Below are 23,780 nucleotides of genomic sequence, written 5' to 3' on the forward strand. Positions count from 1 at the left end.
TCTTGCAAAATGCTTGGCAACTGCATAAAACATGTGATGAGAAGCCAACAGATCTTCTGGAGTTTCATTAACATGTTGTATACCAATATCTGGAGGCCCAGGGTCATCCTCCAGAATCTCACTGAAGAGGAAGATTTTCTCAGAAGCATAACATTGATTCATGTTACGATGATGAGAATGATATGACAGTCAAGCAGGGAAAGCAAACATGGTGTGGTGAATGTCATAAAAGCACCACTTTTTGATGTGAAAAATGTGATGTTGCCTTACATGTGAAGCGTTCAGTAGCCTATCACACTGAGTAGCAGGTGTCACCACCTCCTGAGATAAGAAACGTGATTCTGCCTAGTGTTGCATGTTGGGAACACCACATAACAACAATGGAATATAAGAAATTATTTTTCTTTTCAAATTCTTGTTCCTTCAATTTTGTAGGTAACATACATGAATCTTATGCAAAAAAAAAATCCAATAATTTTAACCTCTGGCATAAATGGCTTAAGCGTGGACTTTGGAATTAGGACAACTTGGGTTTGGGTCTATTTTCTACAACTTTTTAGCTATGGGTATTAAGTAATTTATTTAATACCTTTAAATAAATAAATACCTCAGTTTTCTTTTCTGTCCAATTGGAAAAATTAATATCTCTTAGGGTTATGAGAATTAAAACATTTACGTCACTGAGGGGAGACTCTGACATATGACTAAGCATTCAATAAATAATGGTGATGTTACAATCCTGTTTCAAAAACACATCTGGTTGGTAAGCATTAACTTGATTCCTCTTCTAACTTATTCTGTGGTATTTGATATATCATTGACTCTCTGGAGTCCAAAGGGCCATGAAGACCATCTAGTTCAGCCCCTGCAATCCAGTTCATGAATTATCTTTTGTGCTCTTCCCCACTGAGCAGCTTCATTAAGAACAAGTGGTGAAGTTGAGCTCAGATCTCAGGGCTTCCTGAGCCTGTTTTGTAACCTCCAGAGTGTGCTTCCTCTCCTGAACCGCCTTTGTTCTTTCCTAAGACATTCTAATGGTATTTTCAGCTTACACAGTGATTGATTGCAACTCTGCTTTTCTTTCTACATTGTAGGGCGTGGGGACCAGAGGTCAGTGTGAGGGAGGACTCAGGGTGGTGATGTAGTCAAGTTCAGCCTAACTTTTCTTTGGCCCCCATGAGGAATCTGCATGTAAACAATGGCCACTTCTTAGAGTTAATCGCATCTTCTTATCACAGTCTGTGTAGCAGTCAGGATGACTGTGGCTTGTGTGCAGGTTATTCATGTGCATGTGCACCAGCACACCTGCGGATGCTTGTGGATGTGTAATAAATCCCACTAAACGCATGAGCAAAGAGGCACATGTATGCTCGTGCCATAACTCTACACACACTGGTCTCCAGGAGCACAGAGATCAGCATATTTTAACATGCACCGCCAAGTGGGGAAGGCCATTCAGGACAAGGGAAAGGGAAGATTATGAGGCCAAAAGGGAAATGAAACTAAAGAATCCCACTATGTCAGCATTAACTGAGGTATAAGAAGTGGGCTTTGGACAGACAGACAGACTCCTGGGGCATGTCAATAGCCAAAATGCCCAAAGGACCTCTTCTCTGGCTGGTGATTGAGCTTGGATGGCTTTATCTGAGTAAGTGTCCTAAAGCTGTCCATGTAGGAGACTCTGGTGGACTTGTGACTGTGGAATGAGTTTCTGGGCACTGGTTTGGGCCTCCGTAAAGCAGAAGCCTACTTCAACCTTGTGTCTCTCCCTTCTGCTCTTAGGCTGACTTCTGGGGAGCATCGTTCTCCTGCCTGTCTCCTTACACTGTGTAAGGTTTATGCAGAGACTGGTTTAAGGGTTTTAGGGTGGGGTAATTTGTGCTTATATTGGAAATGATAATTTAAGAGTGGACACAGAATTAGGGGGCTACATAAAGTGAGGAAAAATTTTTCCTCTGTAGATGTTGTGTGCATAGTCAATGTCAGGAGAATTAGTTTTGGAGAGAGGTGAGAGCTGTTCTTATCACTCTTATTATACTGTCTCTCTCTCCCTCTCTTTTTTTGGAGTGTTTGCTTTTTTGCTTTGTTTTGCTAGGGTGAGGATTCTTTTCTTCACATTGTTTCCAGGTTCTGAAAATGCTAATGTATACACTTGGTTTTGGCTAATGCCGTTTTGTGTCCTGGTCATATAGAGCCAAAGTGCAGTGACCTGGGCTCCAGCTGTGTTTCAGGCACTAACTCTTGACACTGGGAATGTGTCTAAATCATTCTGGCTTTTCCAGGTTTGGAATGAGAGACTTGGATGAGACCAGTTTTAACAGTCTGTGATTCTAGGTCTAGGTAATATCTAATTGAATTTTTTAAGTCCATGTTTTTTTACTTGATACATAGTAATTATACATACTTACGGGCTACATGTGATATTTTTTTTTTTTTTTTTTGAGACAGAGCCTCAAGCTGTCCCCCTGGGTAGAGTGCCATGGCATTACAGCTCACAGCAACCTCCAACTCCTGGGCTCAAGCGAGTCTCCTGCCTCTGCCTCCCAAGTAGCTGGGACCACAGGCGCCCGCCACAACGCCCGGCTATTTTTTGGTTGCAGCCGTCATTGTTGTTTGGCGGGTCCGGGCTGGGGATTCGAACCCGCCACCTTAGGTGTATGTGGCTGGCGCCTTAGCCCGTTGAGCTATAGGCGCCGAGCCACATGTGATATTTTGATACATGCAAACAATGCAATGATCAAATCGAGGTAATGGAGATATCTCTCACATCTAACACTTATCACTTCTTTGTGTTGAGAACATTCCACAACTTCTCTTTTAGCTATTTTGAGATACATAATAAATTATTGATAAGTATAGGTACCCTTCTGTGCCATCAAACAGAATTTATTCATTTTCTCTAACTGTATTTTTGTACCCATTAACCAACTCTTCACCTTCCCTTCCCCCTCTCCTTCTCAGCCACTGGTAATCAACATTCTATCCTCTACCTCCCTGAGGTCCACTTCTTCAGCTCCCAGGGATGAGTGAGCACATGTGATGTTTGTTTACATATGAGTGAGAACATGTGATGTTTGTTTCTCTGTGTGTAGCTTATTTCACTCAACCTAATGATCTCCAGTTCCATCTATGTGTCTGCAAATGACAGGGTTTTACTCTTTTATGGCTGAATAATATTCCACCATGAATATACAAAAATTTCTTTATCCATTCATCTGTTGGTGGACACTTAGGTCGATTCCATACGACTATTGTGAACAGTTTTGTGATGCACATGTGAGGCAGACATCTCTTCTATATCCTGATGTCCCTTCTTTTGGACATATACCTAGGAGTGGGGTTGCTGGGTCATATGGTAGTTCTACTTTTAGTCTTTTGAGGAATGATACTGCTTTCCATGGTGGCTGTACTATTTACAGTCCCACCAATAGTGTGTGAGAGTTACCCTTTCTCTGCATCCTCCTCTTCATTTCTTTTCTTTTTTTTGGTCTCTTTGACAATAGCCATTTTAAATGAGGAGAGCTGATATTTCATTGTGGTTTGATTTGCAATTCCCTGATTTTGGTGATGTTAAGCCTTTTTTTTTTTTCAGTTTTTGGCTGGAGCCAGGTTTGAACCTGCTACCTCTGGTATATGGGGCCGGCGCCCTACTCCTTTGAGCCACAGGCACTGCCCAATGTTAAGCCTTTTTTCCCCCTCCCCATATACCTGTTGGCCATTTGCATATGCATGAATCTTTCAAACACGCTGCTCAAGGAAACATCTATATTCCAAGGGAAACAAATGTGTTCCCTCCCCTCTTACACCTGCATCATACTGTTCTTTCTACCTTTCTTTTTCCCATAACTTCATGCATCCCCATGTCCCTACTTAAATTAGGTGTTCCCTGACCGCCCACAGCCTCTGGACAGGTTTAAGTGTTTCTGCGGTGAGCTCTTGCCTGTGGAGTTGCTGCGTCACAGAACTTCTCACCCTATAGTGCTTGCTCACTTTCCCTCTCTCCCTAGCTACTCTGTAGACTACAGGAGGAAAGGTCAGGTACGCTTTGTTTCTTGGATTCCCACACTTGGTTCCATGCTTGTTGCTTAATAGACACCCAAGAAATAATTTGTGGAATGTAAGCAGTCCCTGTCACATTCACACTTTCAGTATGGGTTTGGTATAAGCGCCCTTTTTGTTTGTTGAATGTAAGAAAACTATAGTTTTCTTTTTCATCAATGATTTTTTTTATTGGTCTTTACCTTGTCCTAAAAACGTAAAGTTTGGAGGGTTTTGTTAGGTGGAAAGTTGCTGAAGAGTTTGTCCATATGTCCTGACACAGATTGAGTGGGCTTAATTAACCCTGTTAAAGGGAGGCAGTTTAGTGATATTTTTTTTTTATTTGAACCTCTGCAATTATTAGTTTATTGGTATCACCCCAGACTCAGATGATCAGTGCTCCTTCTGAAATCACAGAAACAAATGAAAATGGAGAGAATCTAAGTCAAAATTATATAATAAAGTAGCGGTCCCTCATAAAGCATGTAAAATTATAAGAATGTTATTTTAAAATATTGGCTCTTTAAGAAAATGATAACTTCAAACACTACAAATTGCCAAGCTGTTCCCTAAACTGCTAAGTAAACATGACTCTAATGAATGAGTTTGGATTTTGGTAAAGAAAAATTAAATTCAAATAAATTGAATAATTTATATTGAGATGCTAACTTCAAGTGCCTTCTCTCTCATCTTGACTTGATTTATAAAAGGGGCAAACCACAATAGAGGAAAATATATTCTAGTTTAAATGTGACACCTTTTTAAAGGCTGACCCAATTAAAAATACTGTTATTGGGGAGTCTCAAGTTTCCTGGGCTGTTTATATTTAGATAAATTGGAAAAAGACCTGTATTTTTAGGTGGCACTTCCTTGAAGTTTTCTTTGAAACTGACATCAACAAAAAATGTAATATGATAGTTTTTTGTTTTAAGCTCATGATTTTGGGGACACACTCTCAGGTCTTCTTTAATGTGGGAACTCTAAACTATTCCTGCCATGATGTCATAAAGGGAGTTAAAGAAGAATGTCCCCAGGTAAAGACTAGAACAAATTTTTCTATTAGTCCTTCAAGGACAGACATTCAAAATGTTAGTTTCTACTAAATCCCTTCTATAAGTAGACTGGTAACTCTTCACTTTGTAACTGTAAGTTGCCGGTATGAAATTTGCTATCAACTGATCAAGAATTTAGAGTTGCAGTGATGGATGAAAACTGTCTCAGTTTGGCTTTTATGACCCTTGTCATGACATCAAGAGCATATAGACCAAATCTTTTTTATCAGCTAACTATATGAAAAGATAAACACTGCCATAACTCACGTGTTCCCAAATGGGCAAAAGCAAGAGACTAGCTTCCTCTCAAGAAGAAAAATTTCAGACCTATGAAAAAGGAAAACAATACTAATTTTAAAAATGGTATTTACTTAGAAGCATTCAGCATGTCAACAAAACAGCTACAATTTTTTTTTTTATAATCACAGAGTGGTATTCTGTTAACAAATATTTCATATAAACAGAAATAGATGCAACAGTTGTTGTATCAGAAACAACTACAGATAAAAAGAACTACCATCCTCATCTGTAACTCGTTCTGCTGTGTACTGACAAGAACCTGCTTTGAATTTCCATGCCAGTTTACAACCCCTGTACTGTACCAGGCCAGGGCTATCTAAAGACATATTTGGTAGTGTGTTAACTATACCATGAAAAGGGTACAGCCCCCCACCCCCCAAAAAAACTTTTACAGCCTTCTATATATTTTTTTCTTTAAAAGGAGTTGTGCACGGTGGGGGGGGGGTGGTTAAAAGCTTCATAGACAAGAAAAAAAAACCCCAAAACAACTCTGTGTTGGAACCAACTTATTAATCATCATAATCTATGTCTTCATCTTTCCCTTCTTTTTTTTTTTTTTTTTCTTTTTTCAGCTTTGGTGACTCCCTTTTTTGGGGCATCAGGCTTTCATGTAGCTTGGTTTGCAGCAATATCCTTTTTGCATTTTTCCTTCAGCTCCACAGCATTCTATTCACAAGGCTTCTTGTCACCCACAGCAGTGTTACTCCACATCTTCCTGTCTCTTTGCAGTATCATCAAGAGATAGGCTGGATGGTCTCCTTTGATTTGGGGTGATACTCAAAACAGAACGAGAAAATGGCCAGAGGAAGCCTCTTGGCTGCACTGGGATCCCTGAACTTTTTTGTTTTAGATATAGGTTTTCATTTCTCTTTATAAAGGGCCTTATCTGTCTTTGCCATGTCTTCCAATTTCCCTTTCTCTTTAGCAAACAAGGCCTTTCACTTCTCTAAGTACTTCTTAAAAACTCTGAGATGCTGGCTGAAGCATCTGGGTGCTGCTGCTTGTGCTCCTTCTGACAAGTTTGCACAAAGAATTCACGTGATGACATTTGCCTCTCTTTTGTCCATAATTGGCTATTTTTCTTCAGTGAGGTCCAGAGTTGTCCATTGTCTGTCTGGTGCTCACTGGCCCCTGTGCTGTCTGTGTAGAGCTCAATGTACAGCAATGACTGTGGGAGCAGGAGCCAGATGCAGCCTCCTCACTCTCTCTGCTCTGTGACCTTATATAACATTACTCTCATTTTTTAAATATATGCCTTATCTAAAGTAACCAACTTGAAAGAGAGTGACTGCTCACCACCACCAAGGATTAGCGCTGTGTGTGCTCTTTGAAGATGCCCGTCAGTGTGTACATGGTGATGCTGAGGCTCAGATTGGGGAAGGGTCTTGCTCAAGGTCACCCCCTAGAGAAGGCACCAAGCTGGTACTAGTACCTAGGTTGCATGCGAGGTTACCACAGAAGGACTTCTACTTTGATACCAGGGATGCTTTTGCACCTGGAAGAAACCTTTTCTTGTTCAACTTCTAGATTCTGAAGTCCTTGGTTTCTTGTATTAATACTTGATTAATTTCACATGGCATTTGCTACTTTATCTCTTCTGGGCCTTGAAATTATTTCTGAGGTGAGTATTCTCCCCCTTTGTCTTATGGTGACAATGAGGTCAGGATTATTGAGGCTTTCCTCTAAGAACATAGAAGCAGTAAGTGGCAGAATGGGGTTTATAGCATGAGCCTGATGGATGCTTTTCTGCCACACCCAGCTGCCTGCTTAATTTTTTCACTATTAATTTTTAATCAGATGAGTAATACAGAAACACTCTTGATGAAAAAATTAAAACCTTATAAAGCTGAATTCCCTTTTGACTGCCACCCTTAGTTCCAGTCCCTTTCCTCTGATCATGGAGGAAATTGACACAATGAGTTTCGTGTCTATCCCACAAGACACATTCTCTCTGTGTTTACTTGCATATATCTGAACCCACACAAGAAAATGCAAACTGGTTTTTACTTATTTTATGAGAAGGGTTTTATATTTTATGACTTCTTTTGAAATTTACTGTCTTCAACTTTTTTTTTTTCAAGTTAATATGAGGGTACAAATGTTAAGTTATATTGTTTTCAATTCTAAGGTACAGTTCAAGTTGTAGGTGAGGACTTCACCCAGGGGGTGTGCTAAACACCCTCACATTTTGCACATTAGGTGAGATACCATCAATTGCCCTCCCACCTCTCACCAATCACCCTCCCTACTCTCACCTCCCTTTTCCCTCCTCTCCCTTCCCCTTGCTAGACTATATTTGTGTTTTTTCTTTTGTGTTGGCTTATAGTTGTTTAAATATTGGTTTCATATTAGTATTGAGTACATTGGATACTTTTTAATCCATTTGTGAAGTAGTTTACTAAGAAGAATGTGTTTTAACTCCATCTAGGTAAACATAAAACATGTGAAATCTCCATCTTTTCTTATAACTGAATGGTATCCATATATCTCTGTTTGTTAATTTATTCATGGGCTAATGGGCATTTGGGTTACTTCCATGTCTGGGCAATTATGACTTGAGCTGCAATAAACATTCTTGTGCAAATGTGCTTGTTGTAAAATGATTTTTGTTCTCCCGAGTAGATACCTAGTAATGGGATTGTGGGATTAAATGGAAGGTCGACTTTTAGTTCTTTGAGAATTCTCCATAATTCTTTCCATAAAAGTTGTATTAGTTCACAATCCCACCAGCAATTTAAAAGTGTTCCCTTGTCTCCACATCCACTCTGGTGTCTGCATATTTGGGACTTGGTGATAGGGGCTAATTTTACTTGAATTAGGTGATATCTCTGAGTGATTTTGATTTGCATTTCACCAATGATTATGGACAATGAACATTTTTTCATGTGTTTGTTGGCCATTTGTCTGTCACCTTCAGAGAATTTTGTGTTTAAGTCTCTTGCCCACTTATAAATTGTTTTTCTTTCTCTTTTCTTATTGATTAATTTGAGTCCTCTGTAGGTTCTAGTTATCAGGCCTTTGTCAGATTCATAACATGTAAATATCTTCTCCCTTTCCAAAGGCTATCTGTTTGCTTCAGTTGTAATAACCTTAGCTGTGCAGAAGCTGTTTAGCATAACCATGTCCCATTTATTTATTTTTTGGTATTGCTGCTATTGCCGGGGGGGGGGGGTCTTTCCCATAAGATCTTTTCCTAGGCCAATTTTGTCAAGTGTTTTCCCCACACTCTTATCTAGAATTTTTATTGATTTGTGTCTTACATTTAAATCTTTTATCCAGTGAGAATCAATTATTGTCAATAGTGAGAGATGTGGGTCCAGTTTCAGTCTTCTACATGTGGCTAACAAGTTCTCCAAGCACCACTTATTAAATAGGAATTCTTTTCCCCAGTACATGCTTTTGTTTGGTTTATCAAAGATCCAATGGCGATATAAGGCTGGGGTCATCTCTAGGTTCTTTATTTTATCTCATAGATCTGTATCTCTATTTTTGTGCCAATATCATGCTGTTTTGATCACTACAGACCTGGAGTATAACTCTGAAGTCTGATAATGCGATGCCTCCAGATTTTTTTTTATTTCTAAAAACTGTATTGACTATTCAGTGTTTTTTCTTGTTTCATATGAAGCAAAGTATTATTTTTTCAAGTTTTTCAAAGTGTGATGTTGGTGCTTTGATAGGAACTGCATTAAATCTGTAGATCACTTTGGGTAGTATGGACATTTTAACAATGTTGGTTTTTCCCAGACATGAGCATGGTATGTTTTTCCATTTCTTGATGTCTTCTGCAATTTCTTCTCTCAGAGTTATTTAGAGAGATCCTTTACACCCTTTCTTAGATATATTCTCAGGTATTTCATCTTCTTTGAAGCTATTGTAAAAGGGATTGTGTCTATGATTTTATTCTCGGCTTGACTGTTATTGGTCTATATGAAGGCTATTGATTTATGGATATTGATTTTGTATACTAAGAAGTTACTATATATTCCTTGATCACTTCTAAGAGCTTTGTAATTGAATCCTTGTAGTTGAAACCTGGGGTTTTCCAGGTATACGATCATGTCATCTGCAAAGAGCGAGAATTTGACCTCCTCTGTCCTCTTTGAATACCCTTGATCTCCTTTCCTTACTTTATTGTAATGACTAGGATTTAGAGGACTGTGCTAAATAGCAGTGGGCATCATTGTCTAGTTCCAGATCTGAGTGGAAATGTTTTCAGTTTACTTCATTCATTATGATATTGGCTGTGGGTTTGTTGTAGATGTCCTCTATCAGTTTAAGAAATGTCCCACCTAAGCCTATTAAGTGTTCTTGTCAAAAAAGAATGCTAGATGTTGTCAGAAGCCTTTTCTGCATCAATTGGGAGAATCAAGTGGTCTTTGTTTTTGACTTTATTTATGTGGTGCATTACATTTATGAAATTATGTATGTTGAACCAAACCTGCATCTGTGGGATAAAGCCCACTTGATTATGATGTATAATTTTTTAATGTGTTGCTGTTTAATGTTTGCTAGGATCTTATTGAATTTTTTTGTATCAGTATTTATTAATGATATTGGCTTAGAGTTTTCCTTTTTTGTTTGGTCCTTTCCTGATTTACAAATCAGGGTGCTATTTGCTTCATAGAACATGCTGGGGAGGGTTCCTTCCTTCTCTATGTTTTGGAATAGGTGATGCAATGTAGGTACTAGTTCCTCGTTGAAGCTTTGGTAGAATTCTGGTATGAACCATCTGGTCCAGGGCTTTTTTTTTGGGGGGGGGGTAGGTTTTATTTTGTTGATGCACTTTCAGTACTTGATATAGGTCTATTCAAAACTCCTAATTCTTTTGGGTTAAGTTTAGGAAGGTGGTGTGACTCCAGATGTTTGTCCATTTCCTCTATAATTTCCGATTTTTAGGCTCAGGACTGCAGAGGGAGAATTTTTTCACTTTTTATCTGGCAGGATGGGGACTCAGAGGTAAAAATTCCCAGGTGTAGGAGAACTAGAACCTCACAGCTTTCTCCTTTGTTCCTTGCTCACTTGAGGAAAGCCCATGGTGAGCCTCCCAGTTGGGGGAGAGGGTCTCTCGTCCATCCCCTTTCGTACTAGGCACCTTCAGTATAGTCACTCCATACCTGATCTCTGTTGTCTTTCTTCCTCTTCCTTGTCCTCACAGCCTGTCTCAGTGGGGATGCTGTGCACCTGGAGTTTTTCTCCTTGTGCTCAACTCCCCAATTTTGACTTCTCTGAGTACGCTTTAGTCCAGTTTTTCTCCTACTGGAGCTTCTGATGAACGCTGCTTCTAGTTGTACCTCTTGCCCCAATAGCTTACCTCCTTCGTCATTAACATGGATTGGATTTTTCATGTTAATTCATATAAATCTAACTAATACTATTAATCTACATATAATTCCATGGAATAAATATGCCCCAGTTTATCCATTTCCCCTATATATACTGTCCATTCTATTTACATAAATACAGAGAATGAAATAAACATTTGCAAACTGGTGCCCTTGTGCACAAGTGTTGTTCTAGGGTAGATAAGAAACAGGAAGTTGCTAAGGCCGAGTTAGGATACATATGTATTGAGTATTAATAGAAACTGCCAAATTGCCCTACAGTGTGCCTGTGCCAATCCATACCCTTACTTCATTCCAAAACACTCTAGAAGGCTAAGTCCTTTCCTGGATCCCTTCCCAAAGCAACTTGGAGTTCCTTTAATTCACACCTAGCCAGTACTTTATATTATCAGTATTTTAAATTTTTTCCAGTCTCAGGGCTGAAATCAATTGACTGCTGTGTTTTCTCATCTATGAGTTGTCTGTCATGTCCTTTGCCAGTTTTTCTATTGGGTCTTCTCTTATTGAGTGGTAGGACACCTCCTTTAATATTATACTACTTGGGAAAATAAACTGTTGAATATCCAGTGGAATACTTGCATATTTTAAAAATTAACTTACCAGCTAATCATAAGAATGAGCTCATATTTTAGTGTTTACTAATTTTGGGTGCATGTGTGCTATGTTGCTAACAGAACTGAGGGTGATGACAATAAAGTTCTTATTTTCCCTTTGGTCTAATGGGAGGGGGGCAAAAGGGACTTCCCATTGTTTTTACTATCTGTAAAATGTTTCTACTGTGGTAATGTAAGAAGATTGACTTCAGAGAAGGCTGCAGGCTGGTCAGCAGCCTTTTGTCACAAGAGCCGATTATGAAAAATCCAGGAAGTACATGGTTTTACTGACCTTCTGGGTGACCCCTAGGGCTCATGCCCACGTTCTCCTACAGGGAATACCTCTCTATAGGGTTCCTTGGAGAAAACAATGAGCAGGAACCCCAGACCCAAAGAGGAGCAGGGTGTGGACCTCACAATCGGAGCCTACTTTTCACTCCAACAGTTTTGGGATGGAGTTTAGGGGATGGTTTAGAACAATCACAGATACTCACTTAAACTGATGAGCTTGAATGGCCTTAATTTTCACAGATAGAAAACGTTTCACAGGTTATCAGAGTCAGAAATAATCTTACAAGAGCTTGTCTAGTGGTTCTGAAATACTGAGTGAGTGGTCAGCTACATCAAAATGACCTTGAGTACTTAATCTAAGTGCATATCCACAGGCCCTGTCATCAGAGTCAGACTCAGCTTTAGGCATTAAAGTATTTTTTACAAGCTCCCCAGTGTTGGGGAACACAGAGGCTTCACTTTAGAAATGGTGAGACATTTCATCACACACAGCTAACATGATAAACTCATGCCTTCATCCTTTTTGTGGGTCACAGCTGCAGTCTAGATTATTCCTTTGGCCCCTTCTAGCTCTAACATTAAAAAAAGGAATACATTCTTTTAAGTAAAACATACCAGGCACAGAAAGGCAAATACTGTATGATTTCACCATTAGGTGGAATCTCAAAAATTTGACCCCATAAGAACACAGTAGAAGGACGATTACCAGAGGCTGGGGGAGTGGGGGAGGAATGGGGAAAGGGAAGATGTTACAAAGTTTCAGTTAAACCAAAGGACTAAGTTTTAGTGATATATTGCACTGCATGGTGACCACAGTTAATAATAATGTATTGCATATCTCAAAATTCCTGCAAGGACAGATTTTGAATGTTCTTACAAAAAAATCAATAAGTTGGGGAGGTGATGGATATGTTAATCATCTTTATCTTCCTATAATGTATGCATAAATTGAAATATCATACTATATCCATAAATACACACAATTATTTGTCCATTAAAAAGTAATAATCCACAAACTGTGCCTAACTTTGTATTATTTCACAATGAGAAAATGGTCCAGAGCAGGTATTCTCTAATTCCAGTCCTGAAAGAAGAGAAAGACAATGGAATATAGATTTTTAGCTTACCTCCCTGTCATTGCACTCTATGGATTGGGCGTCCCATTGGAGGTCTTTGAGTCAGTGGTGCACAATACACATTTACTGAGAAAGCATGTAGAGTGCTGCTTTTGGAGCACCTATTTGACCTAGTGGAACTAGGTTACAGAGTCAGGATTTTTCATTTGAGAGTTTCTTTGTTATTGAATGTTATTAGAGATCAGGGTGTTTAAATCAGACAAAAGGCCTAGCTCTGAAGATGAGGTTAGAGACTCAAGACTCAATCAGACAAAAGGCCTAGCTATGAAGATGAGGTTAGAGACTCAACTGTCTCCACTTGGGGATAAAAGCAGGTGGAGTTAAAAATTTAGTGGTACTGAAAGACACATCAAGATTTATGCTAAAGAAACAAACAGACATCAAGGGCAGGTGTGGTGGCATGGGCCTGTAGTCTCAACTACTCAAGAGGCTGAGGCAGGAGAATCACGTGAGCCCAGGAGTTTGAGGTTGCTGGGAACTATGATGACACCATTGTATTCTAACCTGTGGAACAGAGTGAGACTCTGTCTCAAAAACTTTGACTCTCCTCATCTTCCTGGAAGCATTTATCTGTATTTGCACAAGAACTGTGTAACATATTTGAGAGATCTTAGAACTGCATGCTCTAGATGTCTCATTTTTTCCTTACAGCACCAGCTGCATCAGAGGATATTGTGACTGGGTTTTTGGGTCAGCCGGTGACTTTGCCCTGTTTGTACTCATCCTGGTCTCAGAGCAGAAACAGCATGTGCTGGGGCAAAGGCCAGTGTCCCAACTCAAAATGCAATGAGGAGCTTATCCACACTGATGGAACAAGAGTGATCTCAAGTAAATCAGCAAAATATGGACTTCAGGGGACTATCTGGAGAGGCAATGTCTCTTTGACCATCTCAAACCTTAATGAAGGTGACAGTGGTATGTACTGCTGCCGTATCGAGGTGCCTGGCTGGTTCAATGATGTAAAGATGAACATTCGCCTGCAGCTGCAGAGAGGTGAGCACATGAAGAGGGGCTCATTTCTGTGGAAGAAAAGAGTCAATGGGTAATGACTCAGTGGGTGGTGATGAAGAAGTTGTAGTTTACTGAAACAGTAAGTGAGTGGGAAGAATGAAGCTGAGATGAGGAGCCTGAATATGGACTAGACAGGTAAACTCAAATGCCCATGGGAGCCAAAAAAAGCCACAGAATTAAATGAGTAGATTGAGGGAAGGGAACCAGTGAATTTCAGAGTAAATCTGAAAAAGGCACCTGTGCTTATCTAGGGGCTATTTGGCCTGCCAAACTTTGGGCCCAGTGTTTTCAATTCTCTTAATTTTTATGTGAACTATGTTTGAAAGGATGACGTTGATAATAATCATCTAACATTAAAAAAGACAGAAACCACTGCACACAACACTCCTTTGTTTGCTTAACCACCTGTGTCTTAACTTGTTTTCCTTAAGAGTTTTATTTACAGAACTTGAAAAGGACTGAGCAGACAGAAAAGGGCATGTAGCCTTCCTCCACATTTGACAGACCACATTCAGATAAAGGCAGCCTAGCAGAGAAGAGAAAAGACCAACCACCTCCTGTCATCATTTTGTAACAGTAACTACCCTTTATAAAAAGGTAGTCTAATAAAAATCCCAAGCCAATCATCCTTGGGGCTGGTATCCTTTCTTTTTTCTAGGCTCTGCCCTTTTCTCCCTTGGGAGGTAAAAGAAGCTTCTTGCTTCAAAACACTCTTAATCTTTGAGTCAAGAATTCTTTCTCAGCCCATGGTATGAGCTCCCTCTTCTGTAACAATATTGGTTTTTTTGAAGTTAGTAGATTTTTAAGTGATAAAAAAACACCATGTAAACTAAATACAATGTGTCCATAGATCGACTTCATCCTGTAAACCAATAGTTTGCCACTTCTGGCAGAGAAAGCGCTTGGGATTTAGGGACGGTCGCATCAGTTTTCAGGTCCTTTTTCCTTTTGTTACCATCAGTTGTTTTTGATGAAATTTGGAATGTGGTGGGACTCCTAAAGATCTGGGCTGCGTTGAGCCTGTGGTTGAATAATGCTAACAGTAATCAAGTTTAGTGCTTGTTTGGAATGGAGCTTCTCAAACAGAGCTCTGTACTCCACTGTATCCATTTCACCTGGAGGATTTTTTTTGGGGGGGGGCGGCTCTATTACTAATTATATTAGCACTTTGGAAGGGAGAGACTGGGTAGTAATATTCTTAGATTTCTTACGTGACTAGAATTTGAGAACGGCGGATGTGGATGCTTCTAATTAGAGAACTTGCACACATCAGTACATTTTTTTTCTTTAAGCAACTTTGTGAGATACGAAGTTTTGTTTCAATTTTGCTGAAGAAGGAAATGAGGTTTATTGAAGTTAAATAACTCTAACCCACATCTTCTTTTCTAAAGTCTGGAATAACAAGGTATTATTTTACAAAATATTATAAATTGTTGACCTTAGTGGTCTACAGGGTCATTTCCAAGTCCATCTGGCACAAGTGGTGTCTTTCTGGCCCATTTCAGTCAGTGGAAATTTGGCATTTCAAGAGAGTGTGATATTTACAGAATAAACTGTGGCTAATGAAGCCAGTTTCAGATGTGCAGAAGGTGAGTGGTGTTGGTATGAACCGATCTTTAACATCTAAAAGATATTACATGCTCACCCTAAGTTTCATGCTTTGGGCTCACTTTTGATGCCGTCATTAATTTACATACAAATTTATGCAACGTTTTTAGAGCACCTACTACCTGCCAGAAACTGTAATAGGTATTGGATTTGTGGCAGAGAGCAAAGTAAGTACCAGATTTCCCCTCAGGACACTTAAAGTGTAGTGGGAAAAATAGATTTTAAACAATAATAATACAATAAGCGTGTAGTTACGAAATATGATAAAGGCCATGAAGGTAAAGTATGAGAGCACAGACCAGAAAAGACTAATTGTTATTGCAGAGTCTGGACGGCCACTTTGGACAGGGGTCCTTTGAGCGCAGGAAGGAATGTTAAGTAGGAGTCAGCCTAGCAAAGAGCAAGACTAGGAAGCAGTAAGTACTAAAGTTCCTACAGCTAGAAGGTCACTAATGTGTTTTGAGGGCTGCAGAAATATCAATTGGCTGAGAAAAGTGAGAAGAGAAAAGCGGAGATATAAAAATAGAAAGAAAGGCAGGGCCAAGTGAGTTGGAGTCTTGTGGGGCAAGGTGCAGGACTGAGGTTTTTTTTGTTTTTTTTTTGTTTTTTTTGAGACAGAGTCTCACTTTATTGCCCTCAGTAGAGTGCTATGGTATCACAGCTCACAGCAGCCTCAAACTCTTGGGTTCAAACGATTCTCTTGCCTCAGCCTCCCAAGTAGCTGGGACTACAGGTGCCTGCCACAACACTCAGCTGTTTTTTTTTTTTGTTGTTGTTGTTGTTAGCAGGCTGAGGCTGGGGTCGAACCTACCAGGAGCATGTGGTCGACACCTGAGCCACTGAGCTACGGGCGCTGCCAGGACCAGGTACTTTATCTTAAGGGCAAGGAGAACCCACTAAAAATTTTAAGCAAGAGATGGACATAAATTTATTATTTTAAATGATTACTCTCACCAGTGTGTGAATAGATCAAAAGGAACAGATGTGGTGGCAGGAAATGCAATTTCTTGGGCATTACAACAGTCCAGGCCAGTGGACCAGGTGAGGGTAACAAAAATGGATAAGTCCCAGGTGCACTGGGGTTGTTTCCCTTTTCTTCCATCTCTGCTTGCTGCCAGGCCTGTCTTTTGTTGGTTACAGCCCCAACAACCACACATAGAACAACAACAACACTCCAAATGACAACCATGCACCCAACTACAACTACGGTCCCAGCTACCACCCCGCGCCCAGCTACCACCCCGCGCCCAACCACCACTCCACGTGTGACGACAACCACAGCTGTGCTTTCAACAACAGTCATGACTACACCTGACCTCACAACCAGAGCACCATTTCAGAGAAGAACCACCGCTGTGCTCACAGCAACAGCCAACACATGCTCTCTGGCGACCTCCAGCTTCCTTCCAGAGACAGCCACAGAAGGGCCCTTCTTTACAGCAGGTATACAGTACAATTGCTCATTCTTTCCCTTCTGGTCAGATTTATCTTGGGTTTCTTAGAACAGTGAGGTTCTCTCCCTGACTGGGGCAGCCCAGCAACTTGCTCACATGTGTGAAAGTGTGCATGAGTGTTTGTGTGTTAGTTTGCGAGGCCTCTCATAATAAACACCAGAGACTGAGGAGTTTAAACAACAGAAATTATATTCTCCCAGCTAGGGTGCTAGACATCCAAGGTCAAGGTGTCAGCAGAGCTAATTTATCCTAAGTATTTTTTCCCTGCTTTGGCTTGCAGTTGGTAGTCTTCTCCCCGTGTCTTCACATGGCCTTCCCTGTGTCTGTCCTTCTGTATCCTAATCTCTTTTAAGGATACCAGTCACATCGGATTACAGTCTATCAGTTTGACTTCCTTTTACCTTAATTACCTCCTTAAAGGCCATAACTTGATGAATATCCACATTCTGATGTACGCGGGCATTGGGACTTTAACATATGAATTTTGGGGACACAATTCAGTGTATAACTGTGTGTACGTGTGTGGTGTATGTGAGGATGTGGTTTCACTGAACTATTCCTTTTTTTATGGTTTCTCTCTTTTTCTTTTTTCCATTTTTTTTCCCCCAAAAGTCAGCATTTTGGGTTCTGTGGTTAAGTTCCCAGGAGTCTTTCAGGAGATGCTTAGGGAAGAACCAGGAAAGGTCACTCTGGGTCAGACTCCAGTTCCATTTTTTCAGGGGTTAAGTCCGCCTGGGCATTAGCGATTAGTTGAGGATGCTTTAAAATATCCCTTGGGAATAAACTAGTTTTTCTCCTTGTTTTTTTCTTTTCTTCTTTCTTCTTATCCTGAAATTCTTCCTGACTGCACTAGTCACTGAGTGACTAGCTCCATTGCTCAGGGGTCTTGCCAGGCTCCTACTGCTTCAAGCTCTGATTCTGAGGCAAAAATCTGGGAAGCCTGCATGAGATCCCTTGAAAGTCTTTTTAGACATTTCAACCACCTCTGTAAAGCCTGGATAATTCAAAGAGTGTTACAAAGTTGAATTGGCCGATTTTATTATCCTCTGAGTAATCACCAAAAATCCATGAACCCTAAACCAATAAATTTTTGCACGTGTTTTTCATTCCTCTGAGCTTTAAAATGACCATCTTAAAACATAACATTTGTACTTTCTATTCCTTGATTCTAAAAATTACTTGCAATCCTTGAAGAAAATAGAGAAAGAGAAATATAGAAAGAAGCACAAAGACAATTATAAAAGTAGCCCTGAGTGTGGTGGTGGCATGTGCCTGTAGACCCAGCTACTCAGGAGGCTGAGGCAGGATTGTTGGAGCCCAGGAGTTCAAGTCAAGCCTGGGTAACATAGAGAGATCCAGTCTTTAAAAACAATTACCCCCCCTCCCTAAACACAGCAATGCTGTTATTTTTTAGCTGCCTCTTATCAAGCTTTTTTCTCTTCCAGAGTCAGAAACCATCCGCTCCAGTGACACGTGGAAAAGCGCTGAGTCTACTGCAGACACTGCCCTGATCACAACCAAAAGTATGTGTGTGGATTGATGAGAAGGAAATGTTGAATAAAAGTGTTGTTAAATTTCAGATGCCTAGAGACATCCTTGGGTCTTTTGGGCTATGAAACCCACCTCAGGCAAATTAGCATTGGAACAGCATTTGTGATCTGTTTATTACTATATTCCTATGTCTCCTTCAGAGAGAGAAGGAGAGAGAGAGAGTGAACGAGCTCAAACTCTTTCTTGATTCATGCTATTATCCATGGCAAGCATCTGGAGCATATCTCTAGCATGTTTGCCTTTATACTCAAGGCTAGGTGACACATAGCTGTCTCATTCTAATTTTATGTACACCAATGTTTGTTAAAATTCCTGGGGGGTGAACTTGTTCAATGCATTAGCTTTTTATACTGGAAGAATTTGTTCCTTTTTTTGACCTTTCATCTACCTATCAACACTTCTTGGTATTTATTGGAGCCCAGGGGTAGAGAGTACCCAAACAAAAGACAGGATTTGCATCCTTGGGGGTTCTAGATCCCAGTTCTACTACTTTTTACTCCAAGTTCATGGTTGGGATTTATTCCTAGGTTTGTGACAGAGTTGTATTAACTTCATGCATGTAAAGGACTTAGTTGAGTGACTAATTAGTAAGCCCTTACTTAAATGGTAGCTTTTACCTTAACTCTAGCAAAAGAAAGCAGACATCTGTAGGGTAAGTAAATCAGTGCTGGTCATAGTACAGTACAGGGAGGCAGTCTGGGGGTGGGGTGTGATTTGTGTGTGGGCTCTAGCTTCCTACTGCTTAAGCACAAATCCTGCCTCTTACTTGCCCTGTGACTTTAGGAAAGCTACTTAATCTCTCTGAGCTTTAGTTTCCTCATTGGTAAGATGAGAATAAGAATAACATTTATCCTGCGGCTCTTTCTGAAGATTAAATAAGAAAATGCACATAAATCACTTAGAACAATGTCTGGCACATGATACATGCTCACTAGACATTAGTTCTTCTTCTTTTATGATAGAAGTTGGTATAGGGGACAGAAAGTCACTAAAAGCAAGAAGACAGGTATTTACTTGTCTGTTTTCTCTTTTTGTTTTCCAAAGAATCTGAAGCTTGGGATTTCCTGTCAACTCCCCAACAGGACTCAATATCGAAAATGAGTGATGTAACTTCATCTCAGCCTAGAGGTAAGAGGCTATATTCTTTTATTTTTTAAAATTTCAGATTGATATAAGGGTACAAATAATTAAGTTACATTGTTGGGCAAAGTCCAAGTTGTAGTTGAGCACTTCACCCAGGAGGTGTGCCATATACCCGTACATTGGGCCTGTTAGGTGAGATCATGTGAAACCCCCTCTCTCCTCGCTTCCCCCTCCCCCTTACTTGCATGTAGTTATGCTTTTTTCCTGTGTGGGTGTATAGTTGTTCATCTACTGGCTTCATATTAGTATTGAGTACAGTGGATACTTGCTTTTTCATTCTTGTAAAACTTAGGGGTATGTTCTCCAAATCCATCCAAGTGAAACAAAAGATGTAAAGTCTCCATCACTTTTTATGGCTGAATAGTATTCCATGGCATACATACACCATAATTTATTTATTCATTTGTCAGTTGATGGCATTTGGGTTGATTCCACATCTTGGCAATTATGAATTGAGCAATGACAAACTTTCTAGTGTGTATGTCCTTATGGTAAAATGATTTTTTTCTTCCTTCTGGGTAGATGCCTACTAATGGGATTGCAGAGTCAAATGGAAGGTCTACTTTTAGCTCTTTGAGTATTCTCCATACTTCTTTCCAAAAAGATGATATTAGTTTGCAGTCCCACCAATAGTGTTATAAGTGTTCCCTTCTCTCCACACCAGCATCTGTAGCTTTGGAATTTTATAAGATGGGCTACTCAGTGGTCAACAAACACATGAAAAAATGCTCATCATTCCTAATCATCAGGGACATGCAAATCAAAACCACCTTGAGATATCACCTAACCCCAGGAAGGTTATAGGTGGTTTATCTTTGGCTGCAGAAACAGTTTGTCACCTGCTTGTCACCTGCTTGTCTTGGGCTTCTGTTTTGGTTCCTGCATGGCCACATTCCTCATCCTCCTGCATGCTGGGATGAGAGAGAAACATGCTACAAGCATCAGTGCTGGCTTCGCCCCTCCTCTGCTCATCTTTGAAGCCCCTTTGTTGAGGTATTCCTTTTCATTAACAATTTCTGACATGAAGCCAGAAATGGTAGTATGAAAAAAAATTACCTAATAATTTTTACAAACTATTGTTTATTTATTTTAAATTATACAAACATTATACTTATGTACTTTTGTTGGGGGTACACAAGAATGGATAGAAATAAAATTCTCTTTAACTCCCTGTCCTCAATCCCAGCCCCCTCCATTATATAGTTGAAGTTTATCATTCTAGATTTTTTTTCCCATACCCTTATATCTGTATCAATAAAGAAATTAAAGGGTTTACTTATAGAAATAATTTTGTTTTGTGTATTTTTAAAAAATATTCTGTTCGCAGCCTTCTGCATTTCTTAATTCACTTAACATTATACATTGGACTTTCTTTTTCAGAATGTGTAGATCTGCTGGTTAAACTGCTATATAATATTTCGTACTATGGAAACTTCTGGTACCTATTGCCTATGGAGGGGAATTTAGGTTGTTCCAATGTTCGATTATTATGAACAGTGCTACAGTGAACATCCTTGCACATGAGTGCCTCACTGAGCACTTATGCAAGTGTTTCTATAATTAGGGTGCTGACCAAGAAATAGAAATGCTAGGTTAAAATAATGTGCACTTTTAAGTTTAGTAGCTTTTAGGAAAATGTCCTCACAAAGGCTGTGCCTATTTATCTTTCCATTCACAGAAAAATAATTTGTTTAATTTATTTCAGTTTCCTACAAAGAAAATGTGACTTTTTTATTATTTAAGGTTAATGTGAGGGTGCAAACAACCAAATCACAATATTTAAATTTGTTAGGTATAGTCTCTTTTGTAGTTATGTCCTGCACCAAAAAGGTGTGCCATACACCCCTACAATGTGCTCATTCATGGGAGCAGCCTAACAACCCCCTTTGTCCCCCCTCTCCCCAACTTGAATCAAAATGAAGTTCTTTCCTATGTGGGAGTGAATTAGATTATCTACTGGCTTCATATTAATACTGAGTATATTGGATATTTGCTTTTCTATTATTGTGATACTTTATTGAGAAGAATATGTTTCAACTCCTTCCAGGTTAATACAAAAGATGTGAAGTCACCATCTTTTTTATAACTGAATAGTATTCCATGGTATGTATATACCAAGGTTTGTTAATCCATTCTTGAATTGATGGGCATTTAGGTTGTTTCCCTGTCTTGGTGATTATAAATTGAGCTGTGATAAACGATCTAGTGCATATGTCCTTATAATGAAATAACTTTTTGTTTTGGGTAGATGCCTATCAGTGGGGTCACAGAGTCAAACAGGAGATATAATTTGAATTTTTTTTTTCCAACAGCAAGATAGGATTTTTATTAGAAGTTAGAAAGGAATACAGAAGAAGGAAAAGGCACAAGAGCTTCTGGCAGGGGAAAAGAAATAACTAACTGGGGAGTCTCTATGTCAGCTGCTTTATTTAGAGGTATTAGGTCTTGAGAATTACACTTGGCCAGGACTTAAATTCTTTAAAGATTCTTCATACTTCTTTCCAAAGAGGTTGTATTAGTTTGCAGTTCCACCAACAGTGTAAAAGTGTTTTCCTCTCTCCATGTCCATGCCAGCATCTGCAACTTTGGGAATATGTTATGTGGGCTAATATTACTGGAATTAGGTGATATCTCAGGGTGGTTTTGATTTACATTTCTCTGACAAAGTATTCTTGAAAGAAAAATTTATCACATTATATCCCTACATCTGAAAACCAGAAAGAAAGTACATGAACAAACTAATGAATCATCTTAAGGAAATAAAGAAGGAAAAACAATCTAATCCAAATCTAGCAGAAGAAAAAAAATAACCAAAATTAAGCCAGAAATTAATAAAATTGAAAACAAAAGAATCATTCAGAAAATTAATAAAACAAAGTTGGTTCTTTGAAAAAATAAATAAAATCAATAAAACCATTGGCCAAATTAACTAGAAAGAGAAAAGTAAAATCTCTAATAACCTCAATCAGACATAAAATGGGGGAAATAACAGACAGTCACAGAGATACAAGATATTTCTGACTACTACAAGAAACTCTGTGCCCAGAAATTTGACAATATGAAGGAAATGGACCAATACCTTCTCCCCACACCTAGGTCTTTTTGTATTCTGATTAGCAGAGAGTTTGGGTGCCTTTCTATATGTCTATTAGCCAGGAAAGAATGGTCCTTTAATGCTGTGAAGGAGGCAGCTAACACTACTTGCAAAAGCTTAGAAGATAGAATTGTCAGGAACAGACAAGAGTGAGGGAGCAAGGATAGTTTTGAAGTCAAACTTAAGTCAAACTTAAGTCAAAATGAAAAGCCAGGGTGATCTGAAGTTAAAAAGTTTCACAGGCACTAAATCATATCATGGGAAAGAGACAATCTGAAGAAGTAGTTAATAACATAAGGGAAACTGGGTGCCAAAGATCCCAGTCCTCTTTTGTTCATGGGATATGGCAAGAGTGGAGAGCTATTTTCTCACAGAATAGAAGACAGTGACTGGAAAGGTAATAGAGGATGGGTTGAGCATTCTAAAATAATTTCTTTTATTCTATTCAAATCATGGACTATTTTACATTGAATTATGAGGGAACAAGAAGTCATCTTATATTTTACTTTCTTCTCTAATATCCCTGATATTGTCATTTGATCAAATCCCCGCCTACAATAGCTGTGGGCTGTGCTGCTGGAAGAGTGCTTGGTGTAAGAAGGCCAGTAAGATCTCCATGTAGCATGTAGCCATTAGGAAAGCAACCAGGATTTACTGAACACACACTCTGTTCTGGGTCACTGTCAAACTGTTTTCATGGGTCATTTCATTTAATCCCTCTTCAGCAAATGCTCATATTCCTATCTTGCTGAATATGAGCATTTAAATGAATTAAGAAATTCAGAAGGCTGCAAATGGTCAAATGGTATGAGAAGATTTAAGACACACAGCTTTCAAGTGGAAGATCCAGCAATTTTAGCTCCGGTTTCACACTTTTATATTTCATTTTATTTTATCTAGATTTTCAGTCTGAAATTAAAAGTCATGTTCTTTTCATTTACCATCTCTTCTTCTTCTTCTTCTTCCTCCTCCTCCTCCTCCTCTTCTTCCTCCTCTTCTTCCTCCTCTTCCTCCTCCTCCTCTTCCTCCTCTTCCTCCTATTCTTCCTCTTCTTCTTCTTCCTCTTCTTCTTCTTCTTCTTCCTGTTACCCTAGGTAGAGTGCCGTGGAATGACAACTCACAGCAACCTCAAACTCTTGGGCTTAAGTGATTTTCCTGCCTCAG

At 39.4% G+C, this 23,780-nt stretch overlaps 1 protein-coding gene across 2 annotated transcripts in view; it reads left to right on the top strand.

The window, feature by feature from the left end:
• Positions 1-1,592: 1,592 nt before the first annotated feature.
• TIMD4 (T cell immunoglobulin and mucin domain containing 4) overlaps positions 1,593-23,780 on the top strand; it is a 40,070-nt gene continuing 17,882 nt past the window's right edge. For both annotated transcript variants that reach the window (XM_012806774.2, XM_023515049.1), the window contains exons 1-5: positions 1,593-1,648; positions 13,407-13,748; positions 16,515-16,817; positions 18,274-18,351; positions 19,424-19,507. In XM_012806774.2, coding sequence (XP_012662228.1) covers positions 1,594-1,648; positions 13,407-13,748; positions 16,515-16,817; positions 18,274-18,351; positions 19,424-19,507 — 862 coding nt within the window. In that variant the 5' untranslated portion in view covers position 1,593. The remainder of the gene's footprint in view (positions 1,649-13,406; positions 13,749-16,514; positions 16,818-18,273; positions 18,352-19,423; positions 19,508-23,780) is intronic.

Source organism: Otolemur garnettii, unplaced genomic scaffold (genome assembly GCF_000181295.1).
Source record: "Otolemur garnettii isolate 467f Iridium unplaced genomic scaffold, OtoGar3 scaffold00003, whole genome shotgun sequence".
Classification (NCBI taxonomy): Eukaryota; Metazoa; Chordata; class Mammalia; order Primates; family Galagidae; genus Otolemur; species Otolemur garnettii.